The sequence below is a fragment of the Schistocerca gregaria genome, chromosome 4 (assembly GCF_023897955.1).
Source record: "Schistocerca gregaria isolate iqSchGreg1 chromosome 4, iqSchGreg1.2, whole genome shotgun sequence".
In the NCBI taxonomy this organism is placed as follows: Eukaryota; Metazoa; Arthropoda; class Insecta; order Orthoptera; family Acrididae; genus Schistocerca; species Schistocerca gregaria.
This window is the reverse complement of record NC_064923.1, coordinates 91,473,335-91,497,302: the sequence shown is the minus strand read 5'-3', so window position 1 is coordinate 91,497,302 and position 23,968 is coordinate 91,473,335. Positions and strand designations below refer to the sequence as shown.

The window sequence follows — 23,968 nt, the reverse complement described above, 5'->3', positions numbered from 1 at the left end:
CGGATCTGTCCCCCATTGAGCATGTTTGGGACTGGATGAAGCGTCGTCTCACGCGGTCTGCACGTCCAGCACGAACGCTGGTCCAACTGAGGCGCCAGGTGGAAATGGCATGGCAAGCCGTTCCACAGGACTACATCCAGCATCTCTACGATCTTCTCCATGGGAGAATAGCAGCCTGCATTGCTGCGAAAGGTGGATATACACTGTACTAGTGCCGACATTGTGCATGCTCTGTTGCCTGTGTCTATGTGCCTGTGGTTCTGTCAGTGTGATCATGTGATGTATCTGACCCCAGGAATGTGTCAATAAAGTTTCCCCTTCCTGGGACAATGAATTCACGGTGTTCTTATTTCAATTTCCAGGAGTGTATATTGCGAGCTCTGTGGCACGTTACATTGCCCTGGTGGTAGATGCCGTCGTGCTAAGGAAGAAAAACTGCGTGTTGGTGTAGACACAATCCTGAAGAAAAATAAATACACGTGTTGATCTAGTGCACCTTGTAGAATGATAATATCATCTAAAGAATACCACGAAAACGTTCTCCAGATCATAACGATCCCTCCTCCAGCCTGGGACCTACCAACGTTGGTAGCAGGGTGTTTACTTTCAATCCGACGGGGCGTAAAACGCGAATAACCTGAAAATGCCAAGTGTCACCATCGTTGGACGTCCTGTTGCGGTATTTGCTTGCAAATTCCAGCCTTTGTCGCCGATGAACAGCAGTCAGCAGGGCTGCGTGAATCAGGCGCGTGCTGCAGAGACCCATACGTAGTGACGTTCGCTGAACAGTAGTTGAGGAGACGCTGCCCCTTCGTTCATCTGGATGGTCAGTTGGTCAGCAGTTGCACGCCTGTTCGCCCGTTCATCTTTTTTTCTGTGAATGACTCATTATAACATTACAGTAATGATGCTTGACTATCCTAAGATCAATTGCAGACGGGTCCTCGTGTTCCGAATGAGCACGTTTTCTCTATAAAATACTGTGCAAAGTAATGTATGAAAAGTGATCTGGAAGTGCAGTAACATCCTTCTGTGTACCTCGATACGTCGCTTTCGGAATGTCACATACGTAGAATACTGGTGGGATTTCACATAATCAGTGTCTTCTAAGTCTGCGTCAAGTCTGGTCCGTTTGGTGGGTCAGTTCATTTAGCTATTTTTTAAGGAAAGTCATTGACGTGTTGTTTGGATCTAGGTGACTGTAGTTCGGCCTCAAGGACCGTGGGAGAAGAATGGGACAAACTTAGGGTTGTTGCCCCAGGAACGATCGCGCTGCTCGATACAAAGACTGAGATACGAATCTCGCTCTTCGTGAGTGTGTGTCCCGTATTTAAGTAATGAGCCCAATCGCTTCCTTCCTGTTTGGTTTGTGTTAGTATTTAACCGCAGTATCCAGATACGGCTTTGATTACGCGGGGTGTATTAACGGCACAAACGCGTATGGTTCAAAATAGATGATAGTAGAAGGATAGTGTCTCAGTAAACAGGGGCTCTAAAACGCACATGTTAGGAGCTGCGAGCGTTTGTTCATCTTCGCTACTGAGAAGCATGTTTCTTTTACTGAACAAGTGCTCACAGCTGTGAAGGTATGCACATGAGAGCCCACGTTTACTGGACTTTTTTTTATTTTGAACATACTACCTGCTCCAAAAATATGGAAAAGAAAGAGATTGCAATTTGTTTTACAATATCGATGATGAAGAAATGCTCATACGTATTAAGGTATGACTTTTACAACCCTTGTTTATTGAGACATTTCTGCTTCTAGTGTTATGTACTTTCAACTCTATGGCTTTACGCTATTAAATATCAAACACACTATATAGGCGAAATACGATATTACTAATTTGAATCTTTGTCGATATTCCCCTTCATTCTTTTTATGATATCGTAAAATTTTTTGCACGTTAAACACGATGTGCAGTTTCAAGTCTGGTTCATTTACCGACGAATGAGGCAAAACAGGGTTGTGACGGATCTGAAAAGGTGTAATTCTGAGAGAAACTTGAAAAGGTTGTGGTTGCACATCAAACGTGACTTTACTTCTGGTTAAGGGAACAGATACCTGGAGTCTTGTGTCCTACACAGTGAGTAACCACCGTGTGAGACAGTATCTTCCCTTTCGAAACGGACAATTAACGAACGAAGGAGAGTAGACTTTTAGTAATGTTGATAGATTCCTAAGAAGCATTATTGAAACTCTATCTTCTGTAGTTTGTGACTGATGATTCACCCATTTTCTCCGCCCTGAACTCTCTCCAAGCAGAAAAGTGGTAAATAATTTTTAATTTTCTCTGTTTACAGGTAATTGGGGAAAAAACTGAATTCATACTAACATTTCTTTTTTCTCTTTCGCAGGGAACCACCAAGTGACCAGGACATAGAGGTAAGAATCTTTCAGATGAGTGTGGTGTGGGGGTGCTTCACAGTGACTGGGGAAAGGTAATGCTGGTGAGTAATCTAGCCAGACCCATACGCTTTAAACATGCGAGCGTACGCTGAGAGTCCTCTTTATATTATGGCATCAAACAACGCCCACGCATCTTCACCGGGGCACCACACACTTTATGAACCTTTCCTTTGCCATGTAAATAGCAGTTATGCACTGAGGTGACAAAGGTCGTGGGATGCCTCCTAATATGGTGTGCGACTTCCTTTTTGCCCTGCATAGTGCACCGCTCGACATTACGCGGACTCAAAAAATCTTTGGATGTCCTTAGCAGAAATATTTAGCCATGCTACCTGTATAGCTATCCATAATTACGAACGTGTTGCCGGTGCAGAATTTTGCGCATAAACTGACCTCGCGATTATATCCCATAAATGTTCGATGGGATTCAAGCTGGGCGGCCAAATCATCCACTAGAACTGTCCATAATGCACTCAAAACCAGTCTAGAACAGTTGTGGCCCTGTGACATGGCCCATTGGCATCAATAAAAATTCCATGAATTCCATGAATGGCTGCAAATGGTCTCCAAGTAGCTGAACGTAAACATTTCTAGTCAATGATCGGTTCAGTTGGACTCAGTCCATTCCATGTAATCACAGCCCACATCATTATGGAGCCACCACCAGATTACACACTGCCTTGTTGGCAACTTGTGTCCATGGCTTCGTGGTGTCTCAGTGAGATATTACCCCACAGTGAGATATTACCAACTGAAATCAGGGTTCATCTGACCAGGCCACGGTTTTTCAGTCGTCTTGTGTGCAACCAATATGGTCACTAGCCTAGGAGAGGCGCTGCAGGCGATTTTATGCTCTTAGCAAATGCACTAAAGGCACTCACGTCGGTAGTGTGCTGGCATAGCCATCAACGCCAAATTTGTCATACGTCCCACATTGATTTCTGCACTTATTTCACGCAGTGTTGCTTGTCTGTTTGCACTGACAGCTCTACGCAAACGCCGCTGCCTTCCGTCGTTAAGTGAAGGCTATCGGCGGCTGCGTTGTCTGTGGTGAGAGGTAATGCCTGAAATTTGGTATTCTCGACTCTCTCTTGGCCCTGTGGTTCTCTACTGCTTTCAAAATAAATTCGATATATGTACGCTTCAGCCATTGTATGTTACTTTCATACGAACCCTGTCTTTGCACTGATATCGACTACTGTATGTGCAGACAGGCGCATTATAACCCGACAGTTGGCTCTACAACTATCGGTGAGCACCGGAAGTACGTGTGTTATAACTGAAACTCCTGGATACTGAAGGTGCGCTCAAGACGGGTCCCGTGATTGCTCATAACAGACTGCAACACTCTCAGGAAAGCCATCTGAACTGTTAGAGCAGTTTGAGTAGTATAGAGATGCCTCATACTCCTCACACTCCCGTCCATTACGAAACTGACAATTTCTTGATGCTTCTGGATGCATCCTATCAAGCGATCCCTTCTTTTAGTGAAGTTGTGCCACTAATGTCTGTATTGTCCATTCCGATTCAGTATGTCTGATCTACCCTCGAGCGTCCATCTGTATCACTACATTTCAAAAGCTTCTATAGCCTTCTTGTCTATCTTCCACGTTTCAGTTCAGTAAGAGGTTACACACCATACAAATATCTTCAGAAAACATTTCCCACCATTTAAATTTGTATTCGATGTTAAGAAATTCCTCTTTTTCAGAAATAATTTTCTTGCTATTCTCAGTGTGCGTTTTATATCTTCCCTACTCAGGCGATCATCAGATATTTTTCTGCCCAAATAGTAAAACTCATCTACGACATTTAGCCTCTCATTGACTAATATAATTCCTTGAATATCGAGTGATTTAATTCGAGTATGCACCATTAACCATTTCCTACTTTTATCCACGATCATTTTACAGTCACTTTACGAGACGCTATCCATTTCGTTAAACTGTTCTTCAAAGTCATTGGGCTCTCTAACGGAATTACAATGTCATCGGCAAACCTCGACGTTTTCATTTCCTATCCCAGAAAGTTAATTCCCTTTCCGAAATTTGTCCTTGGCTTTCTCCACATCTAGAAGAATATCCAGACTGGATAACCCTGTCCCACTCCTTTCTCAACCACTGCTTCCGTTTCTTGTCCATGATCTCTTATAACTGTAGTCTCGTTTCAGTACAACCTTTAAATAACGCCGCGCGGGGTAGCCGCGCGGTCTGTAACGTCTTGTCACGGTCCGTGCGGCTCCCCACGTCGGAGGTTCGAGTCCTCCCTAGGGCATCGGTGTGTGTGTTGTCCATAGCGTCAGTAAGTTAGATTAAGTAGTGTGTAGGCTTAGGGACCGATGACCTCAGCAGTTTGGTCCCGTAAGACCTTACCACAAATTTCCAATTTTCTTTAAATAACCTTTCGTTCCGTGTATTTCAACACTGCTACGTTTCGAAGACAGAAGTCCATTTCACATTGTCAAAGAATTTCTTTTTAAATCTACAACGTGTCCCAGAAATGTTGCGACGAACTTCTAGCGGAGGCGGAGCACATCATAAGGATTGAGAATAGCGTAGCAACTCATGGCTGCCAACGGCGTCACACACCGCTAGGTGATACTGTAGACGAACACGGGCCCTCCGCTTAGGAGTCCATTGCTCTGCCTGCGCAGTTACCGAGGCAGTCACCTCTGATACATGGATGTGTCTTAGCAGTGTCCGCAGTGTTTTGAACGCAGAGTCCTTTCGCGGCCCTCGTCTCCAAAGGGTGACGCATTTGATCACCACAATGATTATTTGCGGTCCGCGGGAAATCACCTCGGTGTGTGGCACCACGAGGCACGACATCGCTTCACGGTTAATGTGTGGGCGGGTTTGGTCGGCGATTGCTTAGTCTTGCTGTTCCTTCCACCATTCCGCTTGACTGCTGCGAATTTTCAGACCTTTCTGGAACATGTTCTTCCCGGTTTGACTGAAGGTGTTCCAGCAAATGTGAGGCGCAGCATGTGATTCAGACATGATGAGGTGCCTGCTCATGTTGGACCGAACGTTTGTAGGTCTGTGAGCAGGTCATGCCGCCATCGACGATTTGGCCCCTGCGCTCACTGGGTTTATGGAGCCTCGATTTATTTCTGAGGGGAGCCATAAAAGCTCTCATGTATCGCGACCCCGTGGAGTCTGAAATGAATTTAGCCGAAAGAATCCTCTGCGCAGCAGCTAAAGTCAAAGAAACCACAGGTGTGTTCTAAAAAGGAAGATTGGGTTGAACGTCCCGTCGACGTCGAGGTCATTAGAGACGGAGCAGAAGCTCGGATTGTGTCAAGGGTGGGAAAGGCAACTATCCAGGCATTTTTCTGGAGCAAGAAGGTATTGTCGACCATAATGTCGTTGTGGCTTCTGTCAGTGGAAGTTGCAAAAAAAAGAAAAAAGAAAAAAAACGCCGTAGAGTTTGGGAAATCAAATAAAAGTGTCATTAATGAATATCTTCTACATCTACATCTACATCCATACTCCGCAAGCCACCTGACGGTGTGTGGCGGAGGGTCATAGTCAGCTCCAAGCATTTTACCGCGGGACACAAAGATATTGAGCATCTTTGGTCGGAATTTATTGTTCGCCACGTGCTAGAGAATTATGTGCCTAGCGAAAGTATAGGGGAGGGAAAGGATCCACCTTGGTACAACAAACGTATTAGTAAGTTGCTGAGAAAGCAGTCTTTTTAAACGTAGTCACTGCCCCGCTCACAAACAGAAATTATTCGAAATAAAAGCAGCTGTCAGAAGGACAACGAGACACTCTTTTAACGAATTTGAAAGCAATATTTTATATGCAGATTCTAAAAATCACCCCAAAAAATTTTGGTCGTACGTAAAATCTATGAACGCTACAAATAATTCGATACCTTCTCTTGCTGACAGTACGGGTAATGTAACTGATGATGATAAACAAAAGGCCGAAATTCCAAACCTAGCTTTCAAAAACTCGTTTACGATAGAGGACTGTAGCACCATTCCCCCTTTCAATTATCGAACACACGAAAGGATGGCTGACATAGTTTTTACTGTATCGAATGTTTGTAAAACAGTTAAGGTCCTTAGACGCCAGAAAGGCGTCTGGCCCAGACGGTATCCCCGTAAGATTTTATGTTGACTATGCTACAAATACAGCACCATTCTTATCCGCCATCTATCAGAGATCACTGGAACGGCGGAAAGTTCCACGTTACTGGAAGAAGGCTCAGGTCATAGCAATCTATAAAAAGGGTAGAAAATCGGATGCACATAATTACCGACCAGTTTCACTGACATCGATTTGTTGTAGAATCATGGAACATATTTTGTGTTCAGACGTAATGACCTTTCTAGACTCTGAGAAGCTCATCTGCAGAAACCAGTACGGTCTTAGGAAACAGATGTCATGCGAGACACAGCTAGCCTTCTTTGTGCATGAAATACAACAGGTTCTAGATACCGGCTCCCAGATTGATGCCATATTTCTCGACTTTCGAAAGGTGTTCGACTCAGTTCCGCACTGTCGCTTGCTACCAAAAGCGCGCGATTACGGTCTATCCAATGACATATGCGGTTGGATAGAAAGTTTTCTAACACACAAAGAGGAGTATGCCGTCCTCAACGGGATAACTTCAACAGAAACAAGAGTAATTTCAGATGTGCCCCAGGGCAGCGTAAGAGGTCGTCTGCTTTTTACGATTTACGTAAACGATCTGGTTGATGGTATTGACAGCGGCCTTAGACTTTTTGCCGATGATGCTGCAGTCTACAGGAAACTAGTATCACACGAAAGTTGTGAACAAATGAATGAGGATTTGCAGAAAATAAATGCGTGGTGTAATGACTGGCAGTTATCTCTCAATATTAATAAGTATAAACTAATGCATATAACAAGGCGAAATCGCCAGTAATGTATGAGTACAAAATAAATGATAAATCTTTGGAGGCGGTAACATCAGCCAAATATCTATGTGTGATTATTCGAAATGATCTCAAATGGAATTATGAGATTACACAAGCAGCGGGTAAGGCGAACTCTAGATTGCGGTTTATTGGTAGAATCCTGAAGCGATGCGGTCCTTCAAAAAAGGAAATAGCTTATAATACGTTAGTTCGTCCAGTGTTAGAGTATTGTTCGTCTCTATGGGACCCTTATCAGTTGGGTCTAATTCAAGAGTCTGAGAAGGTCCAAAGAAGAGTGGCAATATTCGTCACTGGTACATTTAGCCATCGCGAGAACGTTACAAATCTCAATGAAAGTTTGATGTGGGACACACTTGCAGGTAGAAGACGCGCTAAACAGGGGCTGCTCTCTAAATTCCGAAATTCAATCTTCACCGAGGATTTAGAGCATATAGTATTACCACCAACTTTCAAATCGTGTAGTGATCATCATTCAAAGATAAGGGAAATAAGAGCTCGTACTGAGGCGTTCAGTCATTTTTCCCTCGTGCGATCCGCGAGTGGAACAGAGGGGTGGGGGGGATATGACTTTGGCGCGAATTGTCCCCTCCGCCACACACCGCTTGGTGGCTAGCGGAGTATATATGTAGATGCAGAAAACCTAAATCTGGTTGGCTGGACGCGGATTTGAACCGTGTGTTGGAGGGTGTCCGCAGTCAATACTCCGTCCGTGTCGTGTGATGGTGCTAACTTCCAGCATCAGTTCATCCAAGCCTCCCTGATCAAACATCACGGATTTTCACGAAATTTTATGTGAACATTCGCAAAACTCCCCAGTAAACAATGGTAAAGTTTGACGTTCGTCGAAGTAACACAGGCCGACATATAGTCACTTATTTTGCCCATGCGCGATCTTGGGCAGAGAGAACGTGAATTTCTGACGAATTTGAGCTGTTATATATCGGACGATATTTTGTTGAAAGAAATGAAATTTGGCCAACTGGTACAATTGTACGCTTTCTCTTAAGAAAAGTAACGAAAGAATTTTGCGAGCTATATTATGCCAGAATATTTTATAAAAAGAAAACCGAAAAAAGTCGGCGCCCGGAAAAATTTCAAACTCTGGCTTCTGATATCTTAGGGATTTAAGATATGACGAACGTGAAACTGGGCAAGCAGTAATCTAACAACAGAAGGTTCTCCAATATGTTGTTTCATTTATGTACCACTTTCCAATACTGAATAAATTAAGTAAAAAATTGAAGATTTTGCAAAGAGAACAAATAAACGGTAGTTTCAACCTGATTTTTAAAAAAAGCTGTGTTCTATAAAACTTTTAACTGTGCTCATTATAAATACCATGGTTTTACCCACGTAAAAATGTTTATTTGATTATCCTAGACGGTCTAACAATGCTAGATAATTTGAATCAATATTAGGTGCGAAAACCGGTATAAAAAAATGTTAACTTTGAAGTGCTTTATCTCACAGAGTAAACGCACACTGAACATGAAAATGAACACACAGTAGTTCGGTTGCAGAAGCATGTGAGATACAAAATTTCATTCACCTACTATTTTCGTCGAAAAGATAACTATTTTTGTAAAAAGGTGAAACTAGTGTATATTCGACACTTCATTTACAAATACCGTCTTCTATTAAAGCTTCAAAATAAGTCTCAGCCGAAACAACATGTTTTAAGCTACTCTAGAACAGTGTGAAAAATTTCCATCTTGGGCTAACGGTGGTAAATAACTGTATATAAAATATCCGGAAAAATCACGCAGCGAATAAAGATATAATTTTTGGCTTCTTTATCTCGTTGACTAAACACATGATAAAAAATAAGACTTTTGACAACAATTTAGCGAGAGAGTGCTTTGCGTTATAAAATATCATTCAGGTACTGATAATTAAACTTCTACAAAATATGTTCAAAATTGATTTTCGTCAACAATACAAAAATAGATCACATTCAATTTTCTTTTAGAAAATCTGTTTTCCATAAGTGATTTCAAACTAATCACAGTTGGAAAGAAAATGTTAACAAGCATTCAGAAAGTCACGGTCGATTTTCCAAAGTACGGTAACGATACCTGAAAATGACGGACAAATTTGAGGGAACGTACCATAGAAAGAGGCTACGCTGCAGAAAGTTGTCCGTGTTTCGTTGCATGTGGTTTTTATTTTTATATTGACTAGTAATATCTGGCTGTATTACGTTGGTGTAATGTGACATTGTCACTCCCGGTTCAAGAACATGAATCGCCGACCCCGTCAGAGTAGGAGTCACGCCCAGTGGCTGTGCCGTACCGCCGACGGGTGGGGTTTGCTCATTCAGGTTGGTTTCTTTATTTAAATTCCAAACATTTTCGGTGGTGCCTATCTGCTAACAAAGCCATTTGCTTAGTATCTTATTTCCGATCCTCATAGGCGGTAAGGAAAAGTAGTATCAGTTTTGATTTTAAACGTCTCTGCATTGCTGTTTACATTTTTAGAATCTTTTGAGACACTCTCTGCTGTTTCTTTTCTGGAAATTGACCCTGTCAGGCAGATGATGATAGTAAATAAACAGAGAGCGTGGATATGAGGTGTTTTCTGATACCCAACAGGCATCCTGTCTGTCGAGCCAAGAAAATGAAAGATTTGGGCCTTGAGAATTCATAAATTGTATCAGTGCATCATTTTGTTCCGTTGATATATTAATAATGTTGCGATGTTGAGGAGTTTAAAATGAAAATTGATATTACTTTTTGCCGGCCGCGGTGGTCTAGCGGTTCAAGCGCTCCGTCCGGAACCGCGAGACTACTACGGTCGCAGGTTCGAATCCTGCCTCGGGCATTGATGTGTGTGATGTTCTTAGGTTAGTTAGGTTTAAGTAGTTCTAAGTTCTAGGGGACTGATGACCTCAGATGTTAAGTCCCGTAGTGCTCAGAGCCATTATTACTTTTTGCTTGCTGCCTATGACAGGTACTCCTAAAAATTTGAGAATTGGAGGTAAGGTATTTAGCAAATGGCTTTGTAAGCAGACAGGTAGTACAATAAGGCTTTAGAGCCTAAATTAAGAAACCAAATTGCCGCGCAGGATTAGCCGAGCGGTCTAGGGCGCTGCAGTCATGGACTGTGCGGCTGGTCCCGGCGGAGGTTCGAGTCCTCCCTCGGGCATGGGTACATTCCCTCAAATTTGAGTAATTTTGATTTATTGTTGGTGATTTTTACGAAAATCGAGTGTGGTTGTCCTTAGGAGAATGTAGGTTAAGTAGTGTGTAAGCTTAGTAGGGACTGATGACCCATAAGATTTCAGGCACATTTGTCATTTTGTCAAGAAACCAAATTAGACGATTGGGAACCTGGATGAAGAAACACACCAGTGACTGTTATTGCACGGCCATCGGGCGTGACCTTTATGGCGATTGGGTTGCCGGTTCATGTTCTTGAACAGGTTGTGACAGTGTCACCAGGCCCCAACGCAACCTCATGCATCGAAACACTGGCAACTGGTTGCTGCAACTTAGTCTTTACCCGCCGTACATTCCCTCAAATTTGAGTCGTTTTGATTTATTGTTGGCGCACTTTGGAAAAATAGAACGTGATTTTTTGAGTGCTTCAAAACATGCACTTCCAGCTGTGATTAGTTTGAAACGAATTATGAGAAACAGATTTTCTAAAAGCAAATAAAATATGATCTATTTTTGGTGATTTTTACGAAAATCAAGTTTGAATTGATTTTGTAGAAAGAAAGTAGTAAGTGCATGATATTTTATACGGGAAAATTTTATGATGCCAACTTGTTGTGTACAAAGTTCCATGTTTATCGTGCCTTTAATCGACGACATAAAAGAAGCCAAAGTTAAAACAGCGCGATTTTTTGCCTCAATTTATGTATCATTGTTAGCTCATGGTGGAAAGAAAAATTACTGTTCCGTAGGGAGTTAAAGCACATTGTTTCGGACTAGATTGGTTTTGAAGCTTTAGCAGGAAATGATATTTATAAAAGAAATGTCGAAAATACACCACTTTCAACTTTTCACAAAAACGCGTCGTTTGTCGACGAATTTGCACATTACTGGATAATTGTTGGCGAATGAAATTTTGAAATCCACATCCTTGTGCTTCCATGAAATTGAGTTTTAAATTTCATGTTTAGCGTGTGCTTATGAGATAACGGAATCAAAAGTATACATTTGTCTCATACCGCGATTTTCGTATCTAACTTTGATTCTAATTACCTAGCATTGGTAGCCCTTCTAGGATAATGAAGTGTACTTGTTACGGGGTTAAAACAATGGTATTTCTAATGAGCGCAGTTAACAGTTTTATAGAACACAGCTTTTTTGCAAAATCAGATCAAAAATATCGCTTTTTTAGCTTTTTACAAAATCCTCAAGTTTTTTCTTAATTTATTCACTACTGGAAAGTAGAACATAAATGAACCTTTATATTTGAGAACCTTGTGTTGCTAGATCACTACAAGCCCAGGTTCAAATTCGTCATACCTTAAGTCCTTAGGTATAAGAGGCCAAACTTTAAAAGCTTAACCGGCGCTTATTTTTCCGGCGAGTTTGTCTAAAATTTGTTGGCTGAATATGGCTCACAAAATTCTTTTCATTACTATTCGTAAGTGAACTTATACGATTGCACAAGGCGGCCAAATTTCATTTTCTTCACCAAAATATTGTCCGAGATATAACAGCACAGATTCGCCAAAAATTCCCGCTCTCTCCGCTCAAGGTCACACAAGGAGCCAAGCAAGTGACTATATCTAGGCCAGTATGGCTTCGATGAACGTTAAACTTTACCAATGTTCATCGGGGACATGTGCGAATGTTCACATAATATTTCTTCGAAATCCGTGATGGCCGAGCAGGGAAACTTTCCGAAGTTAAGCGATTTGACATGGAATAACTCAGTTGTATTCATATTGTGCAGCATGTGCACCCATTGTTTCCAATAACTGCTTCAAATGAACCATTCTCTTGTTTCCTTTCCGATCTTCGACCTCTGCTTCCACTTAACAATTACATTTGTGGTTATGAGTTCGTAGATAATCCTCAATCCCCTAAAAGTCTGTCGCAACATTTGGCTTGAAATGCTTCTGTCTAGCTCCTCAGAACCCCTACTGATTTTCCCCGACATCAGCGTCTACAAGTCTTTTCTTTTGTAAATAATTCGTGTCAGTACCTTGCAACCATAACTTATTAAACTATTGGTTCGGTTGCCTTCACACCTGTCAGAACGCGCTTTCAATGGATTTGGAATTATTACTTAGCTCCCGAAATCTGAATGTGTTTCGGATGTCAAATCGAGACGGAGCTTCACGTACACCCAACACACACAGTGAATGTGCAGGACGCTCTGGTAGATCTCCAAATTCCGCACTTAATGTAAGCTTTCGCAGAACAGTCGGCGTAGGATTTCAAATGCCTGTCAGCCCAGGTCTTGAACAATTTCCGGCACGTTCTCCGTCGAGTTACACACACTAGTCGTTATTCGTGTGTACGTTCAGTATCAAACCAGCCAGGTACATGTTTGAGTTGATGGTACCAACTGATTTATTTTGACTGTTGATATAGGACACTACCATTTTCACACTTTCTGTGGAACGCTATTTTATATTTCTGAATATTTAAAGAAAGTTGCTAAACTTAACTATGTGTAACTAACTACAACGGATGAATGTGGAAAACACTGGACGAGGTTTCGTGGGTTACTTGTGCCACCAGTTGTTTTGTAGACGAGTACCACCTGTGCTTTCTTCGAATTACTGGGCTCAGTTTTTTGTTCGAGGTATCTACGGCGTGTTATGATCAAAAGAGCGGATGACACGTCTGCAAACTCTGTCATATCTGACAGGGATTCCATTTGGTACTGAGGCCTTGTGTTCAATTTTAACTGTTTCTATACGCTAATGACACTAACATCTACGCCACTCATTTTTGCAGTGGTGCTAGAATTTTCCTTTCTAAAGAAACTGTTGAAAACTGAGTTCTACATTTCTGCCCTTGCTGCCTTGAGTCACTTTTTTTCTTTATGACAGATCTTTTTGTACGTTGTTTTTCCTGTATTGTATACTAGTTTCTCTTTCTATATAAGTTTTGTTTTGTAAAAGACTGTCTACCATACTGTCCCATCACAGACTGTCTTAATAAATAGTCATATATTCTGTACTTTGTCAGTTATTCTTATACATTTTTACTTCAACTGCTGCACATACTTCTGCCCAGTGCTAAATGTTTCGAGTTCCTGGTTGAAATTTGACACTAACTGCTTCCTTATCGAGTTTGCTGAATGGATATATCTTTCTGCTTTTGTTGGTTGTCCTTCTATCTCAATTCTTACTCCTGCAACTGCCTCGTTATACCTAATAACAGTTTTATTGCGAAGATCATTAAAGCAAGCAAGTCATTTTCGCCATTAGATCTTATATGTCTCTAGAGTCTTCTGGAAAGATATTTATTATTGTTACGCAGGCTGTCTTGTCGTGCGCACAAAAGAATGTCTGTCAACGGAATGTTAGATGAGTAAAGTCTTCGTCAGTGATGACAGGATAATTGGGAACCATACGTATTGGTGACAAAGAGTTTCCGTAAAGTTTCCGGTTACATCTGGGGATCAGTCTGGTATTCAAAAGAAGGATGCAATTATAAACTTTTGCTAGATCTGATACTATGCCTTGATGAAAAACTCTCACATCTAACTTCAGTTCCTGTTTCGATGGATCTGAGTCTTATGCTTCGTGCGAAGAATACACCACATCGCATTAGCCTATCAAAATCTCACGTGTTTCGTGTTTTAGTCAGGTATCTGTGCCTAATATTACGTGACATCCATTGTTTTTTTAGGAGCACTTCTAACTCCAAGACTTTGTTGCGAATGCTTCCACAGCTGATCACTAGTACCGTAATATTCCGATATGTGGAGGTGGCATTTTTTTTATCTTACACTAACCTTACAAGGGGCCTGACCCCGGTAGCTGAGCGGTCAGTGCGACACAATGTCAATCCTAAGGGCCCGGGTTCGATTCCTGGCTGAGTCGGAGATTTTCTCCGCTCGGGGACTGGGTGTTGTGATGTCCTAATCATCATCATTTCATCCCCATCGACGCCAAGTCGCCGAAGTGGTGTCAAATCGAAAGACTTGCACCCGGCGAACGGTCTACCCGACAGGAGACCATTGTCACACGACATTTACATTTACAAGGTTTCCCAAAAATACTACGATTTGGACTGGCTAGAGATTCACCAGATCTGAAAAAAACTGTGAAATAACAAAATTTCCGCCATAGACTATAACAATAGTCGATGACGGCAATTTTGTATTTTATATATTTTGTATGATTGTGGTACTTGTCCGGGGACAGAGTTAGGAACAGTGAACGGAACAGTCAACATTCTTATTCATGTTTGAGTACCTCGTATCCGTTCTGTCAAGTTATTGTAAGTTATTAAAATAAATTTAAAAGTACGAATGGTGCTTAAGTAACGAAGCAACAGACTTCTCTACATTTTCCAGCCAGTCTTATTTTACTATTGCATGTTTCCTTCCCGATTCATTAATGGCTTATGCTGGGATAGTTCTTAGGAATGAGATATTCTGACGCCTTTCCATTTTCGTGCTAATCATTATCATGTGTGAAAGAAGTACATTTCTTTGCCGTATGTATCTCATTATTATTGTTACGTTTATTTTTATTGTTTTATTGTCTTATTATCTTTACCATTCTGGAATTTCGTGGAATAATGTTCTAACATTTAGATAGTTTTATTTTAAATGTTCTGGATATTGTATGACGTATACTGCAACCCAGCGGCATTATCACATAGGTCTAAGTGAACTAAGAGTTAAAGAAGTTAATAAGATATACAAATAATTTTTCAAATGACAACGTTGTTCTGCTCCTATAATGTGTACTTTGACACCAACGAAGACACTTTACATTCACTGGTATCCTACGATTGCTGTTGATTGACTTATTACAACATGCACGGTTGTTTGCAGGTGTTTATATTTTCCGGCTATACCCACGTAGCCAGTTTCTTATCGAGTAGCGTTCATGCACTTCATGTATCGTGTGATAGTGACTTTACAATTGAAAACGGCCAGTAATGGACTAACAAGTAAAGTTTTCAATCGTAAGTAGAACAAAGTTGTCATTTCCTAAATTTTTCAAGACTGTGTAAACAAATGAAAGTTACATAATTAAATAATATATTGTAGAACTGGCATCATGAAACACCTTAAGCTGCTGTTCAACTTATTCCTTATTGTGGGACTGGTTTCGTTCAAAGACCATTATCCAGTACCTGTTGTACGCATATCATGATCATTAAAATTTCAGCTGAAAAGGATGCTTGAAAATTGAAATAAAAAAAGAGTGATATATACAGACTTTTGTTAACATCAGGAATTAACACACATACATAAAAATTATGTTGTTACAAATATGATATGTAAAGAACGTTTAGTAATGTAAAGTCAGATGCATGGAGGGTCAAATGCAGACACCTGTCAAAGAAATGCACAAAACAAAACGGCAAATAATCACTAGCAACTGTTAGCATTAAGCATTTCTAATCTGCAAATGACGTATTTTTCCCCGAAGACCTTTGTAGCAAGACATTACGAAAAATCTAATCTATAATTTTTCAGTTCGAGTTGCTAATTCATAATGAAATTTGATTCTTCTGCATAACGTGAAAAAATTTCTATCTCTTGCATGAGATCCCTATGCCTATCTTTCTCTGCTTCATGTAATATAACAATATTTTCAGTTTTGTTTGCTAAACGATTTTCATCTTTTAAATGCTTAGCTAATGTCGATGGATTGCTTTTGTAGGTGTTACGTTATTCTTTCCAGCATGTCCATATTTTTCTATCCGTTTGACCTTTGTCATTCTTATTGCAGTAGTTCACTGTCTGATTGCTGGTAGTTGGGTATAGGGCCACATTTATGTCCTGTACTAGAATGAATTGTATTTCTGTTCCGAAAATCAACTTTTCGTATGTGATTTTCTGCTTCTCTTTCACTATAGTTGTCTGTTTGAGGTTTTACTGCAATCGAAAAATCGGACATCTGAATCTTGGAATGTCTTTTGTATATTACCATTAGATAGCATTTTTGTTTTCCTGCTTACAAGTATATTACACTTCCTCCATTACACAGATTACAACACAAACACAAACCATCACTTACACTACTAGTTTTTGTAATCAAAATATGCTTCAGAGATATTATAACATTGTTGTTTCACACCGAATTTGTCAGAGATGTTAGATTTTCTGTGGGTTACATTATAAAGTTGCCAATTATAAAATTTATTTTAGCATTATTGGCTTTTGTATTATAGATTGTGTTTCTTTTTTATTGTAGTGTTGAGTAGGGTCGATGAGGTAGTGTGAATATTTATGGAAATTACTACAGTTATCATATGTGGGAGAAATACTTGGAAAAATTAACTGACTCGTTATCTAGAGTTTTGCTGAGAAATTTTTATCCTTGGTTTTTGTGGCGTACTAAAAAAATTTCCAACTCCTCCTTTAAATGCATTGTTTGTAATTTTTGTGTATCAGCAATAGCAACACACATAAAAACAATGGGCACCCATTGAAAATCATAGAAGAAGATGTAAAGATACTCCACCAAGTCCCAAAATCAAATACAGTGTATTTAATGGAGGAGCTGAAAATTTTTACATATGAGAAAAAGCTAGGAAAAAAATTTCCAGGTCACAAACTAGATATCGAATCAGTTAATTTTGTCAAATGTTCGACCACAAAAAATTACATTACCCCATAGACTACTCATCATCTACAGCAAAATATCAGGACAATCGTTATTCAGTAGTTAATAATGGTAAAATAAATTTTGCAATTGACAAGCTGAAGGATATAAATGTAACCATCAGAAAATGTAACATCTCTGATTGTATACAAACTCTGTGTGAAACCATATTGTCATAATATCTTTGAAGCATATTTTGATTATAATAAGAAACATTCTAAGTGATGATTCGTGTGTGTGTGTGTGTAATTGCATGTTCAATAGAAGTCACGTATAATAGAGGAGGTGCAGTACTTATTAACAGAAAACAAAAAAATACTGTCTGTAATGTTAGTATATAAAAAATCCAATATTCATTTGTCCAGTTTCTCGATTGCCTTATAACCTAAAGAGAAGTATAATGGAAAAAAATTCAGAAAATCACACATCCAAACATCACAAAAAATCTTTATGTAAACAAATGCATTTGAATATAAGGACAAAACCTCGAAACACGCTGTGCTCATCATGAATTACACAGTTGCAGGCTTACTAAAACATTGATTATGATGAATGAAATTCAGCTATTTCTCTTCTACTTATGGCACCGTTTTTATTTTCTTTCTATAAATTTCTGTATCTATTTCGGGGCTGTATCACTTTTCCATGGATCTCTCTCAATATATTCAGTTCTATTTCATTGTTCTTATCAGATAGTAGTAAACAGTGTATTATGTCTAACATTGCATTAAAAACACTTCTTTGTGTTATAAGCTGACATGAGGTATGGTGAATTATCCCATATCCCACTGAATGTGACCTGCTTCCGGAAAACATTAAGTGCATGAGTCCTATTTTCATTACGGATACTAACATCTAAAGAGTTTACATTCTTCTGTTTTTCATACTCCGTGGTGCACTGCATGTCTTGTGCAGTTCATCTGTATTTATTATGCGGGTTAAGGTGTTACGTAATGCTAATAAATAGAATTACATTTCGACGAACAACTCGAACTGAAAAACGAAAAATATTGAAAATTTTTATGACATCTTGTTATATAAGTAAAATTAGTCATGACGTGCAGTTGATTGGAAGTGAATCTACGGCATTTAAAAATTAGTAGGGCTAACAGTTTCTCATGATTGCCGTTTTATCTTATGTGGTCCTTGGATAGTTGCGTGTAACTGACACTCCATGCATCTGCCTCTGAATGACTAAACATTTTTATCAATATTATATTTTAAACATTATTTTGTTTTAATGTATGCAAATCTTGCTGTTATTAAAAATATGTAACTATTGCTTGTATTTTTTCTACAATTTTCAAACTTTCTGTACACCTGAAATTTTCCTGTGTCAATGAAGTGCGTAGAACAGTTGCTGGAAATTGACCTTTCAGCGAAACCGCTAGAACAATCAAGAATAAATTGAACACCAGGTTAACGTGTTAAGCGAAGCCATTTATACAACTCTGAAACAGAGGCAACAAATATTACTTTATAACAAGCTAAGTTAGTTCTTTAACGTAGTGTCGACTAATTTAGTTTTAAAGTAAAACAGTGTCAGCTGTATTATTACAAACACATATTATGTGGTTGTTGTTTATAGAATCGCTTCACTGCAATCTCTATTGCGTTCAAAACAGACAAGCTCACGCTTGAGGAACGCGTCGCTCTGCAGAAGCGCTGGAGGGACCAGGCGGAGCTCAACATGATCCAAGAGGAAAACAACCTGCGTGCCGCCATCCAGGTGAGGTAAACTCCCTCCTGTCAACAACTTTCCAGGGATTTTCAAGTGATTGTCTTCGCTTGAGGCTTCTGTATGGTGAGCAAAATAAAACTGGCCTGCAGAATTTGTCATGCAGCCTTAAGATAGAAACAAAACATACCTCGTACACCATCCGCACCCAGGGCAGAATTTGTGTTTCATGACAAATTTTCCAGGCCATTTTAGTTTTCCCACCTGTAGTAACATTTATTGGAACCTGCCGACTTCATCACTGAAAAGTGCGAGAAACCGTAACAGCACGACATAGGTGATTTGCAGAGACGGTAATATCGTTTTAATACACGGAAAACAGACAACATAATGTGATTTGTGATTGGTGTAAAGAATGGCAGCTAACTCTAAATATAGATAAATGTAAATTAATGCAGATGAATAGGAAAAAGAATCCCGTAATGTTTGAATACTCCATTAGTAGTGTAGCGCTTGACACAGTCACGTCGATTAAATATTTAGGCGTAACATTGCAGAACGATATGAAGTGGGACAAGCATGTAATGGCAGTTGTGGGGAAGGCGGATAGTCGTCTTCGGTTTATTGGTAGAATTTTAGGGAGATGTGGTTCATCTGTAAAGGAGGCCGCTTATAAAACAGTAATACGACTTATTCTTGAGTACTGCTCGAGCGTTTGGGATCCCTATCAGGTCGGATTGAGGGAGGACATAGAAGCAATTCAGAGACGGGCTGCTAGATTTGCAACTGGTAGGTTTTATCATCACGCGAGTGTTACGGAAATGCTTCAGGAACTCGGGTGGTAGTCTCTAGAGGAAAGAGGCGTCCTTTTCGTGGATCGCTACTGAGGAAATTTAGAGAACCAGCATTTGAGGCTGACTGCAGTGCAGTTTTACTGCCGCCAACTTATATTTCGCGGAAAGATCGCAAAGATAAGAGAGATTAGGGCTCGTACAGAGGCATATAGACAGTCATTTTTCCCTTGTTATGCTTGGGGGTGGAACAGGAAGAGAAGATGCTAGTTGTGGTACGAGGTACCCTCCGCCACGCAGCGTATGGTGGATTGCGGAGTATGTATGTGGATGTAGATGTAGATTACGACATCGATAGCGGTGGTGAATTACCAGTAATTGCAAAGTAATGTAATTATATTTCATAACAGAGTAGCTGAGAAAAATGATACAAGTAATCGTGTACGCACCTAAACAGTGTTGCACAGGGTTTCTCTAATCGATCCATTCTGTAGACGTCTCCGCCTGTTAATACCACGTTCTTTAGCCAAGAAAGACGTAAAAGTTTCCGGTAATTGCAGTTTATAAAATGTATATGGTGGTTAACAATAACTTTGTTCAGTCCTGAGTTGGTGATTTGACATAAAAATATTCACTGCGGCGACAAAACTCGTTGGACGCATACACATTTACAGACGAGGTAGTATCAAATAATTAGGCATAAGAGGGCAGTGCATTGGCGGAGCTGTCATTTGTAGTCAGGTGATTCATGTGGAAAAGTGTCCGACGTGATTATAGTCTCTCCACGGGAATTAACAGAGTTTGCAGAATGGTGGTTGTAGCTAGACGCGTGGGATCTTCAATTTCGTAAATCGATAGGGAATTTAATACTCCAAGATCCACAGAGTCAAGAGAGTGTTGAGAATATAAAGTATTTTAGGCATTACTTCTCACCACAGACATCGCAGTGGCCGACGGCCTTCACTTAGCAACCGAGAGCAGCGGCGTTTGCGTAGAGTAATCAGTGCTAACAGACAAGCAACACGACGGGGAACAACCGCAGAAATCAATGTGCGACTTATGACGAACGTATGCGTTCAGATAGTGCAACGAAATTTGGAGTTAATGGGGTACGGCAGCAGACAACCGGCGCTATTGTCTTTGCAGACAGTACGAAGTAGCCTGCGGCGCCCCTCAAAAATGTTCAAATGTGTGTGAAATCTTATGGGACTTAACTGCTAAGGTCATCAGTCCCTACGCTTACACACTACTTAACCTAAATTATCCTAAGGACAAATACACACACCCATGCCGGAGAAAGGACTGAACCTCCGCCGGGACCAGACGCGCAGTCCATGACTGCAGTGCCCTAAACCGCTCGGCTAATCCCGCGGTCCAGCGCCTCTCCTGGGTTCGTGACCATACCGGTTGGATCCTAAACGACTGTAAAACCGTGGCCTACTGAGAACAGGCCCGATTTCGGTTGGTGAGAGCTGATGGTAGGGTTCGAACGTGGCGCAGACCCCACGAGCAATGCACCGAAGTTGTCGACAAGGTACTGTTGAAATTGGTGGTGGCTCCATAGTGATGTGAACTTTGTTTACATGGAATGGACTGGGTCCTCTGGTCCAACTGAACCGATCATTGACTTTAAATGATTTTGTTGGGCTGCCTGGAGGGCATTTCCCGCCATTCATGGACTCCATGTTCCTAAACAAAGATGGATTTTTTATGGGTGACAATGCGCCATGCCACTGAGTCACTAGTGTTCGCGATCGGTTTAGAGAATATTATGGACAATTGAAGCGAGCGCTTTGGCCACTCAGGTCGCCCGAGATGAATGCTACTGACCATTTATGGAATATAATCGAATGGTCAGTTCGTGCACAAAAGTCTGCACCGGCAACACTTTCGCAATTATTGACGCCTATGAGGCAGCATAGCTCAATATTTCTCGACGGGGATTTCCGTCGAGTTTTGAGCCCATGCTACATCAAGCCGCTGCACTGTTCCGGGACACAGGAGGCCCGACAGGATTACTAGGAGGTATCCCATGTCTTTCGTCGCCCAGTGTATTATGTAAGTTTTACTCTACAAATGGGGATCAACCACCTTAAACAGTCAACCCAAGCTGTCATATTGTACAGTATAATACTAAGTCTCGTTTTATACGCAAGATTTCATCTCCAAGCGAACACTACGCTCGACGTCGGAAACTTCACAGAACTACGGAAGCAGTGTGGTTGCTATGGCTACTATATGGCGGTGAATAACTATAAACAGCGTCTAAAATCTTTAGCGTAGGCTGATAGTGCAGTTTCGCATGGCAGAATAGTATGGGAATCGCACGTGCGGTGCGTATGTATTACTGACATCACAGCATATTCCGCAAAAAAATGGCCGCGAATAAAAACGTAACGGAATAATTAAAGGGCGAATTCTGCGATTTGTGTGTGACAGTGTGCTAAATCGCTACGGACGAAGTCTGTTGCTGGTGGTATTATGAAGAACACTGTTCCCCTGTTTTAATATATCACTTCTGTGTCGTATTTTTCGGAGCTGTAATAACTTATAAAAACCGTATGTTTGTAGAACATGAACTGTGTCGAAGTTCAAATGGGTACATTTATGATGTCTCCCCTGTGTAGGTTATTACCTCGCTAGCTAGAACAGCTTACGCTGTGACTCTAAGTAAATAGTGTTGTTATGCAGCAGATTACAAGAGTGACACTCGTAATGCTTTTATTTGACGCACATATACCAAGAAAAATTACAATAATTTTTATACGCGGTCTGCAATCTGCATCCAACTACTTTCACAGTGTGTAGCACGTAGCAAAAAGGCAATCGTCTGAGATTAATTCAGCTGAGCTGACTAACTATTTTTCCTAAACTCGGCTAGAATCTAGTGATTCACAAGAACTTGAAGACGATAAAATCTTCTCGGGTTGACAGCCGAGTCAATACGATGGTCTCCAGCAACGTTTCAGCAAGTAAGAAACTTGCTGAAACGTTGTCGTACAGCATCGCATTGACTCGACTGTCAACCCGAGACGATTTTATCATAGAGATTCGCCGAGAAACCCTGCATTCTCAAGAACTTGAAGAGTTAACAACAACACATAACGCCCACGGCTTACGTGTAAACACAAGGGTACCGGTATTATCACTTTCAAACCTACACACAAAGCAAATCTAACAGCTACCATTACATAACATATTATGAAAACTACTTTAATGGCGATTCTGTTATTTTTAAAGACGCTAAAAATCCATTTTTGATTACTTTAGCAAAGCTATTCTCAATAGAAAGCCACTGTAATTACCGGAAAACCGTACCTTCACACTACATTAATACGACACAAATCAGTTTAATTAATCCAGCAAAATGTTAAGGGACCATCGATTTATTTTCAATACTATTACTGATTGTAGAATATACTGATACCGTTGTTAAAATAGTTCAGATTAATTTGTTTTAATACTCTCTGTATGTATTTATTCCTCGTATCTTTTTATTACCATATAAATATATATTTTCTTTGTTAATTCAAAGATAAAATAAAATTTTACATTCAGATACTACTACTACGTAAATAGCGCCTTTGGTCTTCTTATTACTGAAATATTAACGATACTTTTATTTAACTTCATTTTTTATCTTCACTTCGGAGTTACTTTCTCTTAAATACACCCATCAAAGAAAGTTTTGCATCGCCCTGGTGAGCTGTGGCACTGCTAACCACAGCTACTCAAGGCTCCTAGGAAGCTAGGAATCTTTGGTGATGGATAAACTTGTGGTTGGTACATAATTTCAATTTTAACTAAAGAACAAATTTCATTTTTAAAATAACAATATAAAATTTTAATTCGGGCCTTAAGAAAATATACAACTAGCTTTCGCAAATGGCAGAAGCTTCTACTTAAAATTCTGAATTATTCACACCCGTTAACTTAATGAATTTAACGAATTTACGTGGATGAGTCAAATGAACACCTAATTTTTTAAAAAAAATTATTTATTGTGCAGAAGTGGTACAAAGTTATATCACTTTTCAACATAATCTCCCCCACACTCAATGCAAGTCCTCTAGCGCTTAAAAAGTGGATAATTTCCTTCAGAAAAAAATTCTTTTGGTAGTCCGCGCACCCACTCATGCACCGTGTGGCGTACCTCTTCATCAGAACGGAACTTCTTTTCTCCAGTTGCGTCTTTGAGTGGTCCAAACATATGGAAGTCACTTGGGGCCAGGTCTGGTTAGTATGGTGGATGAGGAAGACACTCAAAATGCATGTCTGTGATTGTTGCCACTGTTGTACGGTCAGTGTGGGGCCTTGCATTGTCATGTTGCAAAAGGACACCTGCTGACAGCAATCCACGTCGCTTTGATTTGATTGCAGGCCGCAGATGATTTTTTAGGAGATCTGTGTATGA

At 40.3% G+C, this 23,968-nt stretch overlaps 1 protein-coding gene across 3 annotated transcripts in view; it reads left to right on the top strand.

The window, feature by feature from the left end:
* LOC126267444 (inositol 1,4,5-triphosphate receptor associated 2-like) overlaps window positions 1-23,968 on the top strand; it is a 163,050-nt gene that overhangs the window by 53,697 nt on the left and 85,385 nt on the right. The window contains exons 2-3 of one of the 3 annotated variants that reach the window (XM_049972709.1): window positions 2,359-2,386; window positions 18,674-18,814. In XM_049972709.1, coding sequence (XP_049828666.1) covers window positions 2,359-2,386; window positions 18,674-18,814 — 169 coding nt within the window. Of the gene's footprint in view, window positions 1-2,358; window positions 2,387-15,356; window positions 15,437-18,673; window positions 18,815-23,968 lie in introns of those variants that run through there. The other 2 variants (XM_049972712.1, XM_049972711.1) reach the window with 2 other exon arrangements.